At 39.3% G+C, this 22,102-nt stretch overlaps 1 protein-coding gene across 1 annotated transcript; it reads right to left on the bottom strand.

Moving 5' to 3' along the window:
- Nucleotides 1-7,929: 7,929 nt before the first annotated feature.
- On the bottom strand, nt 7,930-16,077 carry LOC109206103 (endoplasmic reticulum oxidoreductin-1-like). Its single transcript, XM_019368874.1, has 9 exons — nt 15,776-16,077; nt 14,901-15,032; nt 12,289-12,544; nt 11,811-11,921; nt 10,481-10,599; nt 9,702-9,806; nt 9,386-9,594; nt 8,911-9,034; nt 7,930-8,574 (listed from the first exon to the last, which is right to left on the bottom strand). Exons 1-9 carry the CDS (start codon nt 15,941-15,943, stop codon nt 8,404-8,406), a joined length of 1,395 nt encoding a protein of 464 aa, XP_019224419.1. The 5' UTR covers nt 15,944-16,077; the 3' UTR covers nt 7,930-8,403.
- Nucleotides 16,078-22,102: the final 6,025 nt, after the last annotated feature.

Below are 22,102 nucleotides of genomic sequence, written 5' to 3'. Positions count from 1 at the left end.
ATGTGGGTAATCTTCGGGAGAGGGTAATGGCGGAGGCTCATAATTCCAGGTATTCTGTGCACCCAGGTTCTACGAAAATGTATCATGATCTAAAGGAAATTTATTGGTGGAACGGTATGAAGAGGGGTGTGGCGGACTTTGTATCTAAATGTCCGAATTGTCAGCAAGTAAAAGCTGAGCATCAGCGGCCCGGTGGGTTAACTCAGCTTATGGAAATACCAATGTGGAAATGGGAGATGATCAACATGGACTTCGTGGTAGGGTTACCTCGCACTCAGCGCAAGTTCGACTCAATTTGGGTAATAGTGGATCGACTCACGAAATCAGCTCACTTCTTGCCAGTCAAGTCCACCGATACTGCATAACAGTATGCTCAGTTGTATATCAAGAAAATAGTAAGGCTTCATGGCACTCCACTTTCTATTATCTCAGATCGAGGGGCCCAGTTCACAGCTAATTTTTGGAAGAAATTTCAGCAATGTTTGGGTACCCAGGTGAATCTCAGCACGACTTTCCATCCGCAGACTGATGGTCAAGCGTAGCGGACTATTCAGACGCTTGAAGATATGTTGCGAGCTTGTGTCTTGGATTTTAAAGGTAATTGGGACGATCACTTGCCACTTATAGAATTTGCTTACAATAACAGCTTTCATGCTAGTATTCAGATGACCCCATTTGAGGCGTTGTACGGAAGGAGGTGTAGGTCTCCGATTGGATGGTTCGAAGTGGGTTAAACAGAATTGATAGGGCCAGATCTCGTGCACCAGGCTATGGAAAAAGTTAAAGTCATTCAGGAGAGGATGAAAACTGCTTAGAGTCGCCAGAAATCCTATGCGGACGTACGTCGAAGAGAATTGGAATTCCAAGTAGATGATTGGGTGTTCTTGAGGGTATCTCCTATGAAGGGAGTCATGCGATTTGGGAGGAAAGGGAAGTTGAGTCCTAGATATGTCGGGCCGTATCGGATCACTCAAAGGATAGGGAAAGTGGCTTATAGGCTGGAATTGCCCCCTGAAATGTCATTAGTGCACCCGGTGTTCCATGTGTCTATGTTAAAGAAAGTGGTTGGAGATCCATCCACCATCGTGGCAGTTGAGACTATCGAGGTTAATGAAGAGTTATCATATGAAGAAATTCCGGTTGCTATTCTTGATAGGCAAGTCCGTAAATTGAGAAATAAGGAAATTGCTTCAGTTAAAGTATTATGGCGAAGTCAACGAGTCGAGGAAGCCACGTGGGAAGTGAAAAAAGAAATGAAAGAAAAATATCCCCACCTGTTTGAACAAGTCTAGTAGTGATCGTGCGAACTCCTATCTCTAAGCAAACTGATGTTGTGTTCACTTTGGTGCAAAGATACCCCATTTTCCCCTAAATGCTTTACTATTGTAACTCCTCAAGTTGTGCAAGAATTGTAGGTGTTGTGATTATTTGAGTCATGTGCAACCCCTCTTTTGTAAATGAAAGCTTTGTAAAAACTCATGTGATAAGTGAATGATTAATAGTAGTGTAGATTGGTAATGATTAATTGAAATGCATATAGTGTATTGAAGTGGTCGAATTGTATGGGACTCATTGAGGTGACCAAATTATGTGCAAGAATGTGACAAGTGATTGAATATGTACAAGTGTCAGGGTAATGAATTGTATACCAGTCGTAGGAATAACAGGAATTGTGTAATGGTGCTTGGAAATGTGTTTCGGGGGCTCTCTGACAGGTAGATAAGTCTAATTACAAAGGAGACTCTGGCAAAATTTTCTAAAAATCTGGGAGTTAGTGAAAAATTGGGAGTTTGCATGTCATGTTTTCAAAACCAACTGATTTCCAAAATCCTCATTCGGGGACGAATGATTTTAAGTGGGGGAGAATGTAAAGACCCGTAAAATTTCTTGCCTAAAATAATGTCGAGCAGGTCCCTGTGTTGTTATAACTGTATAAGCATTTAAAAATCAAGAGTCAAAGTTTTCCAGGAAAGTACTATTATGCGGTCCAGAATGCGGTCGCAAATCAAGTATGCTGACCGCATTTCTATCGCAAAGTGAGTCAGTGTTAGTCGAATTTGAGATAAAAAATGCGGTCCATTATGCGATCGCGTAACTGATATGCGGACCGCATAGTCGTCGCATAATTATCTTGGAATTTTGTAAAGGGCAGTTCTGCGGTGCATTATGCGACCGCAGAATGGGTATGCGGACCGCATTTCTGCCGCAAACCCAGACAGAATGATCAGATTTTGGGAGCACTTTTGCGGTCCATTCTGCAGGCCGCATTTCCACTTTGTGATCACAAATGCGATCACAAACCTGACTCGGGGCTCCAATTTTCTAATTTTTCAACCCGACCCCTTCTTCAATAAAACACCCCAACCCTTCATTTTAACCCATTTTCTAAACAAAAGTAGAGAGAGGGAAGGGAGGATTCCTGAGAGAGAAAGTCTCATCTCTATCAATTTGATTTTCAAAGTCACCAGGCCTGGAAATTTCGAGTAATTATCTTCATCTTCGTTTTGCAGGTAAAATCCCCAACCCTTTTTTATTGGTTTTCAGATTTAAACAAAAAGAGGGTTCTCATGAACTGATTCTTGAATATAAGTTGAACCATACATGCATGTTCTTTAATATCTAAAATCTAGTAAGAGGAATTGGGTAGGAGTAAAGATTTGCAAAAAGGAGCGGTTGATCACCTAAATAAGTTCGGATTGTATCTATGAACTTCATTTCTAAGAAATATGTGTTAACTTGTGAACTAGATTGACGGTACTAGGCTGTTTGGTGAATTGAAAGTAGAAGTTAAAAAGGAAAATTCGACTCCAGGTATGTATGGCTAACTTTAACCTTTGTAAAGTCACCCTGTTTGGTGTACAAGTAATTAGTATGCGTTTGTTATGTGGACTATTTGTGAATTGTGTTTGCTTCACGGGTGTTAGGGCAAAATGGCCTATTTCATGAATTCTTGTGACTAAATTGCCTTGAACATTGTTAGTTAACGTTCCGATATGACGGTGTGAATAAATGGCAACAAACCAAGTGTGTGTGTGAATGTGTTTATGTGGTAAGGGCTGTGAAATAAGTGATGGAAAGAAGTCGTGATTGATGCAATTGAACAACTGTGGTAACATCATGTGTGGCTTGTTGTGGGCAATTATCGTGTGATTTAAATTGTTATTGTTGTTGTGAAATGATATTCGGGTTGGCCTGAAGCCATGTGATTGAACAGTGAACTATTGTTGTTATGTTAAATGTGAATGTCCAGTGGGATCGGGTTACGCGCCGCAACACGAAGTTATAAGGTGTGGGTTGTGGTGATAAGGGTGGACGAGGTAATAAGGGTGGAAAAGTGATCATATTCACTATTGAAATGAAAATGTATGAGACTCTTGAGTATGAAATGATGTTGAAAGGGAAAAAGGAGAGATTGTGAAACTTGTTGATTTTGGTTGTTCCTTCATGTGTATTTGATTGTTGATTCTATTACTGTATGTTATCTGTGTATTGATTGATTTTACTTGGGGTAAAGTTTGTTCATACATACCAGTACAATTCAAATGTACTGACGTCCCTTTTGCCGGGGGCGCTACATTCTTGTTATGATTGTAGGTGGTTCTATAGCAGGTACTCCAGTCTACCGACAGTAGCACCTCCTCCACTTTCCGTCAGCTGTATTCGTGTGCCCCTTTCCGCTCGGGGCCCTGCGTGGCTCATGTCGCTTTTCTTCCTGGAGTCTTATTTTGGTATTTGTGTAAGGTATAGCCGGAGCCTTGTTACCGGCAAGTATTGTAAAACTCTTTTGTATCCCTAGAGGCTTCGTAGACAGGAAATGTGGGTTATGTACTTATGTATTTTGTATTGGGCAGTCTAACTTGTAGACCACGTAAAGTAAGAATGTGTTTAATCATAAACGGCTATTTCACTTGAATAATGGGTATAGAAATCACGGGGTAACACGTGGGTTAGGAAAGGCACCAGGTCCGCTTGACTGGGGCTACCCGGTCAAGCGCCGGTCGCGCCCCTCGGTTTTGGGGCGTGGCACCCCTTTCCTTGTCTTTCAATTGATTATTCATGTTTTAGTAATTCCTTGTTTCTTAGCTTTGATCACATAGACTAATTCGCATAATTTAAGTTCGGCCGGGACCCACCGTTATGGACCTCGAGGGGTGCCTAACACCTTCCCCTCTAGGTTATTTGAGCCCTTACCCGATCTCTGGTGATGCAAACTGGTATAGTCCGAGTTATTTGCTATAGGTGCCTAACGCACCTTAATCCGTTAGGTGGCGACTCTAACAACCAATTCCTTTTCCCTACTCTCTCAAAAGGAGTTGTCAAAACGTCGAAGCCCAATTTCGCGAGAAAAAGGGGGCGCAACAGTTAGCGAAGATTCTCAAGAAAAGGAAGATTAATATAGCTTGTGTACATGAGACTAGGTGGGCAGGAGATAAGGCACGGGGTGTAGATAGGTCAAACTATGGTATTCTGGGAGGGTGGGGGTTAGGAACGGGGTAGGTATCTTGGTTGATAAGGACCCCCGTGAACTAGTGGTGGAGGTTAGGAGGGTAAATGACATGCTAATGACTATTAATCTAGTTGTTGGAGGTTTTACTTTGAAAATAATCAGTGCGTACGCACCCCAAGCAGGCTTGGATGAGGAAGTCAAGAGGCGTTTCTAGGAGGATTTGGATGATATGGCGCGTGATATCCCGCATACCGAGAAGCTTTTCATAAGAGGGGATTTCGACGTCCACATTGGAGCGACGTCTGGGGGGTATGATGATGTGCATGGTGGCTTTGGTTTTGGAGATAGAAACGGAGGAGGAACGTCTCTGCTGGTCTTTGCTAGAGCATTTGATTTTGTGATAGCAAACTTGAGTTTCCTGAAGAAAAGGGAGCACTTGGCCACCTTCCGGAGTTCAGTGGCCGAGACTTAGGTTAATGATTTACTCTGCAGGAAGTCCGATAGAGGTCTTTGTACGGATTGCAAGGTCATCCCGAGTGAGAACCTCTCGACCCTTCATAGGCTCCTGGTTATGGACCTTAAGATCACAAGGAAGAAGAGGAAGAGGGCGATGTATAACCAACATAGGATCAAGTGGGGAGCATTGACGGAAGCTAAAGCGCAGCAGTTGGGGGTCAAGCTGTTGACTATGGGGGCTTGGAGGAGTAGCGGGGACGTAAGAGCTATGTGGACCACGACTGCACAGTGCATTAGGGAAGCCGCAATAATGGTATTAGGGGTCTTAAAGAGTTACTCTGGTGGTCACAAAGGAGACTGATGGTGGAATGGAGAGTTACAAGGAAAAGTGGAAACCAAGAAAGCAGCGTATCTGAAGCTAGTGGAAAATGTAGACGAGGAGGAGAAGAGGGTGAACATTATAAGTTGGCTAAGAAAGAGGCAAAGCTAGTAGTTACGGCGGCCAAGACTGCAGATTTTAGTCGTTTGTATGAGGAACTCGAGGGCCGAGGTAGGGATAAGAGGTTGTTCAAGTTAGCCAAGGAGCGAGAAAGGAAGGCGCGTGACTTGGACCAGGTGAAGTGCATCAAGGACGAAGAAGGTAGACTTTTGTTGGATGATGGGTTTATTCGTCGGAGATGGCAGCCCTACTTCCATAGTCTCTTGAACGAGGAGGGGGACATGAGCATTGTTCTAGGTAATTTGGAACTATCCGGAAATCGTTGTGACTTTAGGTATTGTAGGCGGATTAGAGTTGATGAAGTTGAGGGGGCTATGCGTAAGATGAGCAGCGGAACGGATGAAATCCTGGTGAAGTTTTGGAAGAGTGCGGGCAAGGCAGGCTTGGAGTGGCTCACTAGGTTATTTAATATCATTTTTAGAACAAAAAAGATGCCCGAAGAGTGGAGGTGGAGCACGATGGTTCCTGTATACATAAACAAGGGTGATATCTAAAATTTCAATAACCATTGGGGTATCAAGCTGCTTAAACATACTATGAAAGTCCGGGAGAGAGTGGTAGAGCTAAGGGTGAGGAGGAGTGTGTCTATTTTCGAGAATCAATTCAGGTTCATGCCGGGGCGTTCGACTACAGAAGCCATCCACCTTGTTAGGAGATTGATAGAGCATTATAGGGAGAGAAAGAAGGACTTGCATATGGTGTTCATCGACTTAGAAAAGGTGTGCGATAAAGTTCCGAGGGAGGTTTTGTGAAGATGTTTGGAGGCTAGAGGTGTACCTGTTGCCTATGTTAGGTTGATTAAGGACATGTATAATGGAGCAAAGACCCGAGTGAGGACGGTGGGTGGGGACGCGGACGGCTATGATGGGGTTGCATCAGGGGTTGGCACTCAACCCTTTTTTGTTTGCTCTGGTGATGTACGTATTGACGCTCCACATCCAAGGGGAGGTATCGTGATGCATGCTATTTGCAGATGATATTGTATTGATTGACGAGATGAGAGACAGTGTGAACATGCAATTAGAGGTATGGAGGCAGACCCTGGAGTCTAAAGGTTTCATGTTGAGCAGGACCGAGACAGAATGCTTGGAGTATAAGTTCAGTGGCGAGATTCTAGGAGGGGAAGGGGAGGTGAGGCTGGACTCGCAGGTCATCCCTAGGAGAGAAAGTTTCAAGTACCTTTACTCTATTATTCAGGGGGATGGGGAGATTCATGAAGATGTCACACATTGTATTGGGGCGGGATGGATGAAATGAAGACTCGCTTCCGATGTTTGTATGATAAGAAGGTGCCACCGAAACTTAAAAGGTAAGTTCTACAGAGTTGTGGTCAGACCAACGATGTTGTATGGGGCTGAGTGTTGGCCAGTCAAGATCATTCATGTCCAGAAGATGAAGGTAGTAGAGATGAGGATGTTGATATGGATGCGCGGGCACACCGGATTAGATAGGATCAGAAATGAGGTTATTGGCGACAAGGTTGGTGTGGCCCCTATTGAGGACAAGATGCGGGTAGCGCGGATTCGGTGGTTTGGTCATGTGAGGAAGAGGAGCACAGATGCCCCAGTGAGGAGGTGTGAGAGTTTGACATTGGATGGCCAACGGAGAGGTAGAGGTAGGCCAAAGAAGAGGTGGGGAAAGGTGATTAGGCAAGACATGACAAGCTTCAGCTGACCGAGGATATGACCCTTGATAGGAAGGTATGGAGGTCGAGGATTAGGGTAGTAGAGTAGGTAGTCTAGGGTATTCATAACATTAGTATTGGCACGCAGTCTCGCTTTCTGTTGGGAGTAGATTTTTATGACTAACCGTTGTTTTCTTTCATTATTGATCACCTTACTATCTTGTTCTTTTTATTATGCTTTTATATGGCTTTTTGGTACTGTCCTTTCTTGTCTATATTTTTATTAATGCGGTGCTTATGCTTTCCTGAGACGAGGGTCTAATGGAAACAACCTCTCTATCCTCACGAGGTAGGGGTAAGATCTGCGTACACACTACCCTCCCCGGACCCCACAGTGTGATAATACTGGATATGTTGTTGTTGTTGCTTGTACAACTTCATGCTTTTGTTCCTTTCTTTTCCACTGCTGGTTGTGAGGAGAGTTCTTTGGTGCATTATAATTTCCATGATTAGAGTTTCTTTCCTGACCACGGCCATGACCACGACTGGAGCCATGACCTCTTTCACGCTTAGCTCGGTGGAAGTTCGTCTCATTCGCCTCAAGGAATGAACAAAAACCAGTAGGTCGGCTTTATGATTTTTCATTAATAGCCCATTATGTTTCTCGGCCACAAGAAGACACCAGTTCTCCAATTCTTGTGGTCTTGTATTACATTCTCTCCACTTGCAGGGTAGCTAGCGTTTCAAATTTCCCTACGTGGTATTTTTTTTCTTCATCATTGAAACTCAACTGAATTACATTGAAACTGGAAGCGTCAAGACGTATAAGGTATGGGTTTTACATACAAATTTCTCCTGTATTATATAAAGATGCACTTTCTTTAAGCAGCTCCAACAATACACTGAACAAACCAACTGCCTTCCGAAACTCTTGCAGAAAATGTCTCTCACATAACATATAAATTGCAGTAGCATGACCTGTCGCACTATAACCGCAATACGCTGAACTAAAAATTGAAAGGATTACATTTTACATATGTTTCTATGGACTTGACGTGTACAAGATCAATCATTCTCACAGAAAAAAAAGGGAAAAGAGAGAAAGCAGCTTGTAAGTCCTGGTTACAAAACACCCCCAACCCAAAAAAGAAAAAGAAGCTCCACCTTCATTAGGGTTTGTTTGAAAGTCGAACTTCTTGTTCTTGTCGATACGCGAGGCAACTTCCATCTCTAGCTTGGATATAGGGAAGGCAGCTCTGCCGCAAGGTGAGAATAAGGCCTACTGATAGTTTCTGTTGTTAAGCTTATATCTTTTCCTCATACACAGTAGTAGCAAGACAGCATAATGTGCAACCGAAGTTGCCTCCACTATGATAACTATACATTAGTATGCCCCCCAATTATCGATGGTTGATCAATAGGTGTAGAAATTTGTGTTCTCATAACATTTTCGAGCGAAGGCCCCATTTCATGAACAAGCATAACAGATTCTGAAAGCCTATTCAGTAAGTTAATCAAAGCTATAACTTCATTCCGTTGCAAATGCAGCTGAAACAATATACAAAGAGAAAAAAATGGCCTCCATTAATCATTTGCTTAAGCAACAAGTAACAAACTATGAAGAAAGTCATATGAAAGATGCAGAAACACATGCCATAAGTTCAGATCTCTTTCCTTTTCTTTTGAACTTCTTAGAGAATCTAAGGAATGTACATATATAACACAATACGCAACCCTAATGAATGGAAACTAAAAGTACCCATACCATGACAATATCTACAAGGAAGGTACAAACTGTTGGTCACTAATTCATATCAAACAGAATAAACTGGAACTTGTTTTAGATAAGGCTAATGAGAGTCATTTTTCTGCATAAACACTTACAGTTTCACCTAAACGTTCTGGACCATTGACGGAGAATAGGATCTTTAATGCTGTACCAAGACCAAGAACCTGAAGCTTTCCCCAAAGACGACATTTTTCACATCCAATGCAGTCCATCAATGCACTACAATTTTGGTCAGACACCATAAAATATACGTAAATCGATGGTATACCACCAAGATATCCAAGCAGAAGATACTATTATAGTTTCTCAACAAGGTAAATGACGTATCTAGAAGGACAACTGCATACCGAGTTATTCTGCTCCCGACAAACTTGAATAAAGTAACATGTATGATCATGTTCAAAGACAGATACTAATACTAATTCAACAATAACAGATGAGAAGAAGTAAGACAATTAAGAACATGATTTTCTTCATTGTAGGGAGGGCAAAAAGGTGAAGGATTTCTCAAGGAGCAAGAGTTTGAAATACAAGTAGAAGCATTCTATTCCAGAGAAGTATATTGAAGACCTGATGTTTCTGAACTGCATCCGAATTTGCTGCATCAGGTCAGGCTCGCTTTGACTTTTCCTACTTTTCCATAGTCCCGCTTCATCGAAAGGTAAAGGACATGCAGCTTGCAGCTTGGGATTGTAAACCAATTGCTTCATCCGAGATTGTGTCTTTAGATCCTCAGGGTTTCCAGTATCATATGAAGCCTGGTCCAAGTAGTCTGCTGCCTGCAAAAGTATTAAATTAGTTATCAGTCATCATCATTTCTCTTGCTGCTCCTCTCCCATTAGGGCGGCGGGCAGGCTCAAGAAAGCATATAGATTAAAATACTCACTTTGGTAACAGCGCGGAGCACAAACAGGAAAGTGAAGTACAGGTTATTGACACGGTCTGGGAATTGTAAGACGCGGTCATACATCAAAATAAGATTCTGTCCCCACTGCAAACAGGGAATAGCGTCAGAGTAACCAGAAGAAAACAGGAAATAGCGTCAGAGTAACCATTATCATTGCAAAAGGATGCTGCTATTGTACAATCTCAGGAAGAAACCACTATTGCCTATGAACATGTGAAGAGACTTGTGATCATTTCTTCAAGTCATGTGACTGGATGTTTTGATGTGTTCAAGAGTGCTTAAGACAATGAAAATCCATCGACTCCAGGTAATAAAGAGTTTTCCCTAAATATGACCCCAAAACTCGAGCACTTGGGATTAGTCATATTTCTAAATATTACTCCTTTTTTTGATTTTTTTTTATGGGGGGTGGGGGGGGGGTGGTGGTGGTGGTGGTTGGTGTGTTGTTGTCACTTGTCAAGAAATTCTGTCACAAATATATTGGATGTAGAGGAAATTTCAGCATGGTTTTGCTCAGGATAATAAATTCACAAACAAGAAAGAAGAGGTTGTTACAGCATATGATTTTTCAATCCCCCACAACCACAAGTCATCTAATCAAATACCACCCAAGAATTATTGCTTTGACAAATTGAACTTTTCCATATCCACAAAAGAAATAAACTCTTGGACAAGATTGACATCACAATTGTTTCACAATAGTTACACTTTCAAGATAAAAAAGCCATGACGGAAAACAAGTGGAAGGGTCATAATACCGTGTTTGATGCTTCATCAAGCAAGTAATCAGCAGCTATGTGAATAGAAATTGAGGAGTGGAGGCCAGATATTAATTTATATAATATTTTTTTCTCTGGGCAAATCTCTCCAGATGGATCTGCAGAACGTATCACAGGTTAATAATGGAACTTCAGAAGCTGATGCAAAATGTATCAGAGTGGTCGTGTAGAAGAAGCAATTTCTGGCAACAAATTCTGATTTAGTGGACCTTTATCAGAATTTGAAGTTGGAGCTGAAATCCTCAAAGAGCAAGGCCGCTCAATGCTTCTCTTGTCACCTTTATAGATGCACTTTGTAATGAAAAGTAAAAAGTAGATTTCATGAAATTCCAAGACAACCATTCTTACACTCGTACTTCCAAAATGCTAAATCTTCCTCAAGGACCACAATTATAAAGAGCCACAACGGTAATGTAGGTCTGTTCACTGTTGTCGTAATTGCTTCTCTTATATTTTAATTCATGACACAATAGAAGTGTGCACATGCATCAATTGTGCTTCATTAGCTTGTGATAATTAAATTGCACAACCTAAAAGCACCAAGCGCTAATATAGAGCAATACCATCAACTGCTTCAGCAGAACAGGTATATCAATTGGGTTATTTCTCAATCATGAATCTCCATATAAACGACGTTTATCGATCTTTCCAAACTGTATGTACACCATATTCACCCAATAAACATGCATACTTATACAGGAAGGTGCAACAAGAAATGTCAAAAATCATTGGCCTTTGATAGACCGACATATCACTTGATCTTTCCAAACCAGTAAAAAGTGCATAAAGTTAGTCCTTTCCTTACCTAGTTGAAGTACCTTATACTAACTAAACAACCAATTACGCCAATTTCAATCTCAGACATTACATTCTTCCAGTTATTGCTAGTAACATAGCAAGTCTGATTGAAAAAGCATAATGCTTTAGACCCCTCATACTGTTGATAATTAAATTATGTCAACTACAGTACGAGGTGACTAAAAGAGTACCTACTTGCTTCTTCATCATAGGTAGTACATAAAAAGTATTCTGAAAATTCTAAGATAGTTGGAGAAAAGAAAGTGTAACAACACATATGTTTAAGCACAGCAAACTGTGCAGGCAGTACATAAATCAAAGGAACTAGCACTTCTATCAACTTATAGGTGCTAGCTCACCAATGCATGTTCTTCACATCCACTATAAGATGTCTATACCCAAAGACATAGAGCCAGCCAAAGAATAGAAGAGGAGATAGAGAAGTGGAACAGTTCCATACTGATACAAAGAAGAAGCTAAGAGATAAAGATAAGTAAATGAACCAGCTTACATTTAGGGCAGTTTTCTATATAGATAGCATCCCATATTCTTCTAGCAGATGGACCACTGTATCCAGTGTAGCGTTCAGGGTTCAACTGGAGATTAACATATGTCATTTCAGCTGAAAGTAAAAAAAAAAATATATCAATCCTTCCCAATTTCAGAAAATATTACGCTAACATTACTATAATGCAGGCAAAAATTACAAAAAGGGATTTAAGAATGCGAAAAATGCATAACAGAAAAAAATGGGTTTCTCTGCCGCAAAGCAGTGACCCATGCCTGAAATTTCACAAGGAGGCCTGTAAATTTTCCACACTGTGCAGATGAGTGGTCTTAAGTAGTGGAACTAACGAGTCAAGTATTATACAAGTACTTCAGTTCATTTATCTATTTTCTTTTCTGGTGGTCTCTTTTTTCTCCGCTTTTCTTTCATTTTGGGTCAGCACGGATTGGAGCTATATATACAACCATAGAAAGTGAACAACCATTATCTGTCTCATCATCATTCGTCCATGGGTTGTCCACTTCCACCCAGCCTTTGAATGCTTTGGAGTCTATTGTACGATCAACAGCTGCCTCAGGGTTTTCTTCTAGACAGACTAGATTACTTGAAGAAAGTCGATGACTTTGCGCCTTAAATGGCTCAGGAAATTCGTTGTCTGGGCATTCACATACACTGCAGTCTCGTAAACGGCACATTCCATCATCTGGCCAGAATGGACAATCACACCACAACTTAACCTGCAAACTTAAAACATGGGCGGATAAAAATGGAACTGGATATTGAGCAAGAAATCAGCAATGCGTCGTGAGAAGGTATAAAATAGAAAAGAAGCAAGTGATGACAGCATAAACAGTAGGCTGCTAATGTTCTTGTTTGAAGCTGAAGCTTATGTCATCGAATTATACATGAAATCAAAGACATAAAGATGAAAGAGAACCACAATCCTTATTTAAGAAAGAACAAGAAAACACAGAGATACTTATTAGTTGTCATTATTTATCCAGCCAAAAAAGAAAGTAGCTTGCAACTTCACAGGCTTTCATGGAATAGATCTTGTCGGATTCGTCTGTATAATTTAAGCGAAGGATTTCTCCTCGATAAGGCTGAAGGCTTCTTGATGAGCTCGGTCTAGATGCTCAAATGCCTTCAAATGGAGCAAACAAATTTTGGGTGTGATACTTATTAGTTGTCGTTATTGATCTCAGAATCAAGGGCAGCCCAGCACAAGTGCAATCTAATCATGTCAACTTGAACTTTCTCCTGTCTATGCAAGAAAAGATGTCTTTGGCATCCAGTTGAGAGAATTGATTAAAGCAAAGAATAAGTTCTGTGATGTTATTGGTTACCATGAATGGTTAGCCAGAAAATCTTCTATATGCGCCCCATATTCAGATCGAGCTAATGTTTTAATATTGGGAATCTTATTTTCCACCTTCGAGGCATACATGACTGTCTTTAGATTGCAAATGTTTCAAGTTCTTGCAGTTCGGAAACAGTTGCCAAGTAGATAAAAGATTTTTGGATGCAACAAGCAATATGTTCAAGTGCGATCAATTTATTGCAAATTAGATGTATGCTTTCCACTATCCCATCATCTTCTGCTTTACTGCTGTCTCAGAATCTGTCCTAAAGTGGTGGTAAATGTGGATGACGTGACTTTGCCCGTGACGTATTAGACACCGATCAGAAATGCCACCTAACTCATGAACAAGCTATATGTTCAACTGGGATTAGCTGATTAGATGAACCCTTTCCAGCATTCTATCATGTTGTACTTTATTGCTGTCTCAAGATCTGCCCTATAGAGATAACAGATATTGATGAGTGATTCTATCCATGACGCGTTAGACGCTTGTTAGAAATGCCATCTTACTCTGTAGAAGCAGGTGAGATCCCTGTAAACTGAAGATTGGCATGTGAAACTTCTACTCCTTTGGAGAGTATTATCATTTACTAAGCAAGGAAGTGAATGGTAAAGCTCTGTGGAAGGCCATTGTGACTGTCAGACAAGAATTTACATGTCATTTGTTTTGTAGCATTTGTTGCCAGTATAAATCAGGTTCTGTTTTTCCTAAGAAATAGTGTTTGGAACATTTTTGTGTGTGTAGTGTACGGTGGTGGTTCTTACAGCTGAAAACTGAAGAGCAGACAGAATCTTCAGTTAGTGCTTCAAGTGAGAGAAACCTATAAAAGCTTTTGATGTCTTCTCGTTGCAATGCAGGATAGCTGCATCCTCAGACCAGTTTTTTCTATCTTCATTTAGAATTTACTAGGCTATTTTACCAGATACGGTAACGATGTTCAAATACTGGCAGATCAGGCAGCTAGACAGAAATATGTTGAACTACCGGCATATCAGGCAACCGGAACAGGAATAGGATATGGAGAAATTGGTTCCGTGAGTCTCACATGGTTAATTTGGAATCGATGAACCGACATGTATCGAAAGGATTATTTGTATTTGTCCATTTGTGCATGTTACATTCGTTTTCAGTTGGTTATGATATAGTTTCCCTAAAAGGTAGAGATTATCTGATTACAGTACATCTATAGGATGCATTTACTACTGATAACAAAGATATCAAGTGAAAATCAGAAGGGAAGATCTTGATACTTCTTCAGTCACAGAATTGACGTGCCACAATCAGAATACTACATTTGAAACTGATCTATTACTTCATTTGATAACTGCTACTGCATTAGTTGAAACCTTTTAAAGTCAAACACGTCTTGTTATTTAGATGAAATATCACTAGTAATGGTTGAGGACTATCAACTGCTTGAATGCCGAGATAAAAAGAACATGATCTTATACAACTGTACAACATACTTTTAAACCGAAACTATCAAGAAAGTCAGACATGGAAAACCACAGGTATACAAATCATAATTAATAAGCTATCCAAGCAGAAGCCAAACCACCACTTCTGGACGGGCTGATTCGTGAACTAACAGCCAGTACAGAATTTCTACATGGTAGTAACATATCAGCATTTACAACTGACCATCTCAAATGGTTTAAATTCTAAGCGGACTAAGTACATGATAACACTAAATATTTTCCACGAGATCGAGATGTGACTAAATGCATACCTTGAAATATCTGAAAAATGGTGTTTTAACAAGTTCTTGGAGCAATGGATGTAATACTTCCTTGTTAAGATGATTCACAGTCTCGTAGTCACAACAACAGTCTTCCACAACCCCAGTATACTTGCCTGCCCCCTGTAAATATTTCCACATAGCAAAAGCTAACTCAGAGAAAATTCACCTCTATAAATTTCAAAATTGAACTTCATGCCATCACCCTAAGACTGAATTTCATCTAATATTGATCCATCAGTCCAATAATCCATCAAAAGAATAGTAATAATCTCAGCTTAAAAGCTAGAGCTAGACCAGGAAACGAATAGCAAAAAATTACTACCATTTACTATCTTTTTCCAGAAAAATCAAACAATTAAGCAAGTCAGAGATTCTTTTTCTTAATTTTCCCTCCAAACGGAGGTAAAAAAGAATTACATCCCAACATAGGGAAACACAATCCATCAATCAATCAACTACACCTTAATCCTGAACTAGCTAGACACTCTAATAGAGCACGACCTTTCTTGTAATAGTGTTCAAGTTCTACGCCCTATTAGTGTAAAAATTATTTATATATTCAGGTCACACTTAAAAGGTAATTGTACGTAACTCTAATTAATAGTATTAATTCAATCCCAAAATAAACGGTAAACATACATGTTAAATTACGCCATGGTGAACGTGTATATAACTTAAATCCTTTGTGATATAATATTATTCATAACTCTAAACAAAACTCAATAAATTCTTTGTGATATAACTTCTTGTCATCATCAATTTAATGTACAACACTCAATAACTCTAAACAATCCCAAACAGTGTCATGTTTCATCAATAACGTCAGCTGAATAATAATTATAATTAAAGCAAAAAAGAAAAACCTGAGAACAGTTGCATTTTTTGCCAGTGTTATTACTGAAGGGATGGAACGTGCGGAATTTGGTGGTACTGAGGAAAACAGCGAAGAGTACAACAATTAAAGCACCAATAAACCATGCGTATTGAATTCTAAAACTGTTCTTCTTCTTATCAATTTCGGGCTTCGCCATGTGGATTTAAAGCAGCGTTTGGTCGTTAAGCAAAACCGGCGAATGTGAAGGAAGAATAAAATGAAATTCCCAACTGTTGAAATGGAAAAATGGCAGGGGCGGTTGGTTAACGGTTTTGATTAGGCGGTGTAATATGGAAATGAAACAAAAAGGAAAGAAAAAAGAATTTTAAGTTACTAAAATTTATATAGTATTAATTATGTCGGTATATAAGATATTAAATAAGAATGTCTAATATTATTGTAGAGTTTAAATTATTTAAAAACAAAAATACTTTTTTTAAAACAAGTAATTCATGTACGACAATCTTGACATCTCGTTATAATTAATTATCACATAGCAAACCATTCATTATTAATTATTATATGAACAACTTATGCATTATAATCTTAACTAGAAGGTGAACCAAACTATTCCTTAAGTTTAATTAATTTAACTTTAAAAGGAGTTTCAAGTCACAAGTTAAGGTTAAATCATTGATCCTAATTCTTACTGTAATTTTTTTTAGCGTATTTATTTTAATATTTGAAAATTGTGATGCTTACATATTTATTTTTAAAAAAATATGCGAGTGATAATATTTACAGGAAAAATAAAAATAATAAATTCTGAAAAATTGAAATTCTATGAGGTGGTGCTATAGAACTTTCCAGGACTTGAAGAGGGCAATCGCTCCGTCCTCAATAGGGGTGTTCAAAAACCGATCCGAAATCGAAAACCGAACCGAACCGAAGCTTAATGGCTTACAGGTAACGGCTTAACGGACGGGGAACGGATTGAAATTTTTTTATTAACGGCTTATCGGTTTGGGGGCGGATTATTCAATTTTCTTAATGGATAATCCGTTAACCCGTTAAGAATATAAATAAGTAAATCTATATATATAATTTATTTTTATTTATATATATTAAATATAAAAAAACAAAAACCCTTGAACTTGAATAATAAAAAACAAACCCGTCTCTGTCTCTATAGTCTATACTCTATAGTCTATTCTCTAAGTTGAAAAATTTTAATGTGCTGGCAGGATAAAATGCTCAACATATTTAGTTGCAGAAGGCTATTCTTGCACTTTTTCCTTTTGCCCAACGACTTAAGTCGAATAAACGTTGATTTTGGAAGGATACTGTGATTGGGCTTGTAAGTATCTCTACCTTTGGTGCAAGATGTGGATTACTAGTTTAACTGCTTGACTGTGGTCTTGGTGGCTATCATTTAACGGTTACAAATTAGATGAGTTTGAGCAGCAGTTGTTGGATCTTAAAAGTTGGTTATTTCAGAATAGAGGTCCGTGTTGTTCGTTAAGTTTGTAGAGAAGGTGAGTCAGTCCTACTGCATTGAGTGATTAGTTCCCACATTGTAGTTAAGCCTAAGATGTTTTCATGTTGACATTTTATTTTTGGTATCTAATGAGATTGGTTCCTTAGCTTAGTTGGACATGTATACTATTGGTACAATTACCTAGAAGGAACTATTATTTTGAAGTAAGTTGCTTTGAAGTGAACCAAAAGATGAAAATCGCTGGATAAACATTTGAGATTTGAATGACTTCAGTACGGCAGTACCTAGTTGAGGATAATTTCGATTTGTGAATCTAGGCCGATAAATCGCCAGATAAGAGCTAAACCGATACCAATCCGCTCGATATCTTATCGGGTGGCTAACGAATTAATACATTTAAAAGCTGATAACCGTTAAGCCAAACCGCTAAGAGTAAATAACCGCCCGATCCGCCCGATAAGCAGCCCTAGTCCTCAAGCTGATATTGTCATATTGGTCTTGTCAATCGGTTTATAAGCAACAAAATTTGTAGATAATAATTCTGAAAATTTCCTTAAACAAAGTGAGATAAAATCTCCAAATTTCTTAATGCCTTAACAGTTTTGTATTTTGAATTTAAATTATCATTTTCATAAAGTTCATGTATGCTTGCAGTCTGTAACACATATAAAGAAAGTGTAGTAAAAGACTAATACCATAATGTTAAAAAAGAGAGTATTTAAACCCCTCAATACCTACTTAATAATATATGCTAAGTTTTCCAACATTTTTAACGTTGAATCATCACAGTCAGTCTACTTAACAAATTAAAACGTTGAAAGATGATTTAAGTACTTCAATAGCATAGCTACATTCACAATTTACTACTAGAGAAAAATGGTTATAAACTAGCATGTCAAATTAAAATGGGATCATTCAAATAGAGGAGTGATGTCACAGTGTTTGTGTTGGAGCTGTACTACCGGACGCCATAGCTGAAAGCACTATAGAGGAAGAAGAAGAAGAGACAAGCAGTGGAACCTAGTGAACCTTGGTCTTATCGAAGTAGATTCAGATTTTGGTCAAAAGACATTTCTTATTCTCTCTTTAATGAATTGCATCCCAGCCGTCCAAATGCAAGGCTCATCTAAAGATCAGGACCATTCATCAAATCATGGTTGATTTAATTAGGACCGTTTGATTCCATACAGCTGTCCACTTTGGATTCTTTACACAGTAGTTTCTTTAGTGCTTGTTCAGCACGTGACTAAGTGTAAATATATGCACAGTAGTAATTATTCTTTTAGATAGGAAGTTATAAATATACAAATAGAGATAGGACACGTGTAAAGTAGGGTAACAGATTTTGATTCTTTTATTTTGTATATATACATGTAAAGGAAGGGAATGAAATACACAGAAAATTCTTCATCAGTCCTCTCCTAAATATTCCTTCATGGTATCAGAGCAGTGAATGCTCGATCCTTCAAATCACGTTCATCTTCATTCTTCATCATCACATCAATCCTAGATCATGGGTGATAACACTCAAACAACAGTAGGCCAAACCACCAATGCTGGAAACAACACCATCGATTCAAACCATGCCTATTTTCTTCATTCTTCTGACACGCCAGGAATGTCTCTTGTCAACTCAGCTTTTGATGGAAGAGGATTCCAAGGCTGGAGAAGATCTATACTCATTGTTTTATCTGCCAAAAACAAAATAGGATTTATCAATGGTGCTTGTCCTGCTCCAGCCCTTACCTCCACAGATTTTCAGGCTTGGAGCAGGTGTAACGACATGGTAACATCTTGGCTACTTAATTCACTGTCCAAAGATATAGGAGACAGTGTTATTTACTCCAAATCTGCTAGAGACCTCTGGACCAGCCTTGAACATAGGTTTGGACAGTCAAATGGAGCTAAGCTCTATCATCTAAGGAAGGAGTTATCAGGATGGACACAAGGAAGTAGTGACATAGCAACCTACTTTAGAAAACTTAAGCGACTATGGGATGAACTAAACTCCCTCAACTGTGATATAAGGTGCAGTTGCTTATGTACATGTGAAGGGAAGCAGAAATTGGAAAAATCAATAGAGGATGAGAGACTTATTCAGTTTTTAATGGGGCTGAATGACAGCTATGGTCAAGCAAGGGGAACCATCTTGTTGATGAACCCTCTGCCAACCATCAATCATGCATATTCCCTAGTTTTGCAAGATGAAAGCCAGAAAGAAGCCTTTGCTGACCCACTAATCCCCACAGACTCTTCATCCTTCATGGTAACAAATCAGAACAACTTTGCACAAAGAGGAATGAGACAGATGCAAAGAACTCAAATGTAGTATCAAAATCAGCAAACCATAAGTTTGGAAATAGCAACCAAAAGGCCACTACTCAAAGAAACACAAATCTCAAGGGAAAGAAAGCTAAATTCAACCTAAATGCAACATGCAGTCATTGCAAGAAAGTAGGGCATACTGTAAATGATTGTTACAGGATTATAGGTTTTCCAGAAGATTTTGAATTCACAAAAGGACATCAAGCACAGGCTAGAAGCAATGGAGCATTCCAAACTGAAGGAACAGAACCTGTTAGAACCAGTCACAATGAAGCACTCAATCAACACCTTTCACATGATCAGTTCACTCAGTTAGTTCAATTAATCAAGCAGGTTAAGGGAGGAGACTCAAGCAACTATGGAACTGACATAAATGCCAATGCTGTTGCTGGTACTATCGCTAGATATTCTGGAACTTGCCTTTCAGTTTTTAATACCAATGCATGGATTATTGACTCTGGTGCATCTGAGAACATGTGTTTTGACTCTAATGCCTTTGTTTCTTTAACATCCCTGCCAGTCCCCCTAAACATAAATCTGCCAAATTCTTTCAAAGTCACTGTAACCCACATAGGAAAAATATCTATTCTGCCTAACTTCATTTTGGAAAATATTTTACATGTACCTAGTTTCAGATACAATCTATTATCTGTTAACAGGTTTTGCTTACAATTTCATTCTATTCTATTCTTTACTTTTAGTCACTGTATGATGCAGGGGCCTTTAGTGAAGAAGGCACACGTTTTTGGTAAGGCAAGGGATGGACTATACCTTTTGGAGCCAAGTGGAGATAAGTCTAGCACTAGCGGGGAACCAGTTTCAATTTTAAGAAATAGTTTTAATCAGTTGTCAGTTTCTTTTCCTGTTTCAGCAAGTTCAATTTCAAATGTAAGCCTTTGGCATATTAGGCTAGGGCATTTGCCTTTTTCATCAATGAAACATCTCAGTGTTATTTCTTTGCCTTCTCACTCTGAATGTTTCTGTGAAATTTGTCCTAAAGCTAGGCAAACCAGATCTTCCTTTCCTTTAAGTCAAATTAAATCAATAAGGGCATTTGAGTTAATTCATGTAGATGTTTGGGGACCTTACAAGGAAACAACCTATAATGGTTTCAAGTATTTCTTGACTATTGTTGATGACTATAGCAGGGCAGTCTGGACTTTCCTTATGAGTACCAAAAGTAATGCTTTTGGTCTTCTCAAAAATTTCCTTATCATGGTGGAAAGACAGTTTGGTGTAAAGGTGCAAAAGATAAGGTCTGATAATGCCTTTGAGCTTGGGAAAGGCACTCAGGAGGCAGCTTTTCTACTATCTCAAGGTATACTACATCAAACTTCATGTGTGGCAACCCCTCAACAAAATGGGGTGGTTGAGAGGAAGCACAAACATCTATTGGAAATTGCAAGGGCCCTATTGTTTCAGTATAAACTTCCTACTCCTTATTGGGGAGAATGTGTCTTGACTGCTACCTATCTAATTAATCGACTGCCTTCTAGGGTTCTCAAAGGAAAGACACCTTATTTCATTCTATTCAAACAGGAACCCTCTTATGATTCTTTGAAGTGCTTTGGTTGTCTTTGCTATATGTCCACTTTGGCTGCTGGGAGAGGTAAGTTTGATCCAAGGGCCAAACCTTGTGTGTTCTTGGGTTATCCATTGGGGCAGAAAGGATACAAAGTTCTAGAATTGGAGACAAGAAGAGTGACTATTTCCAGAGATGTATGTTTCTATGAAAATCAGTATCCTTTTACTTCCACTACCAAACCTATCAATCTTTTTTTTCTTGTCACCACACACCTAGACCAAAATGCAAATTACCTCTCAGACCATGCTAATATTGAGCTAGATATTCCACACTCACCCTTATTGTCAATACCCACCTTTCCTAACCCAACCAGCTCCAGCCAATTCCCTTTAACCACAGACACAAGTCCTACTCCATCATCTACCTCATCTCCTATACCACTTGTTCCTACAAACCTTCCTGCAGTCAGGAAGTCCACTAGACCTCATAATCCACCCTCCTATCTCAAAGATTATGTGTGCAACTCAGTTTTTCTCAAAGATCTCACACTTTCATGTTTTATTCCACCCATTCAACCCACTATTTTGCCCTTCACAGCCCTCTCTTCTACAAATCAGTCTTTGCTCAATTCTACTTCCTATCTTACTGAACCCTCTTTCTATTCTCAAGCAGTATTACATCCAGGTTGGCAGGAAGCAATGGAGAAGGAATTAAAGGCTTTAGAATTGAACAAAACATGGGAAGTAGTACTGCTACCTAAAGGAAAAGGAGCTATACCTTGCAAGTGGGTTTACAAGGTAAAGTACAAATCTGATGGCTCTTTAGAGAGATTCAAAGCTCGTTTGGTTATTCGGGGAGACACACAAAGAGAAGGAATCGATTTCACTGAGACTTTTTCCCCAGTTGTCAAGATGACAACTATTAGATGTCTACTTGCTATTGCAGTAAAGAAGGGGTGGCAGGTGTTACAATTAGACGTGAATAATGCCTTCCTGCATGGGGATTTGCAGGAAGAGGTGTTTATGAAA

The sequence above is a fragment of the Nicotiana attenuata genome, unplaced genomic scaffold, assembly GCF_001879085.1.
Source record: "Nicotiana attenuata strain UT unplaced genomic scaffold, NIATTr2, whole genome shotgun sequence".
NCBI lineage: Eukaryota > Viridiplantae > Streptophyta > Magnoliopsida > Solanales > Solanaceae > Nicotiana > Nicotiana attenuata.
The sequence above is the reverse complement of the archived record's forward strand: the minus strand, read 5'-3'. Positions and strand labels throughout refer to the sequence as shown.

Coding starts and splice junctions, on each gene's coding strand:
- LOC109206103 (XM_019368874.1), bottom strand. CDS start 15,943: ATGGCGAAGCCCGAAATTGATAAGAAGAAGAACAGTTTTAGAATTCAA. Junction 15,033..15,775: donor AAAAATGCAACTGTTCTCAG/GTTTTTCTTTTT, acceptor AAATATTTACAG/GGGGCAGGCAAGTATACTGG. Junction 8,575..8,910: donor CAGAACGTTTAGGTGAAACT/GTAAGTGTTTAT, acceptor ATATTGTTTCAG/CTGCATTTGCAACGGAATGA.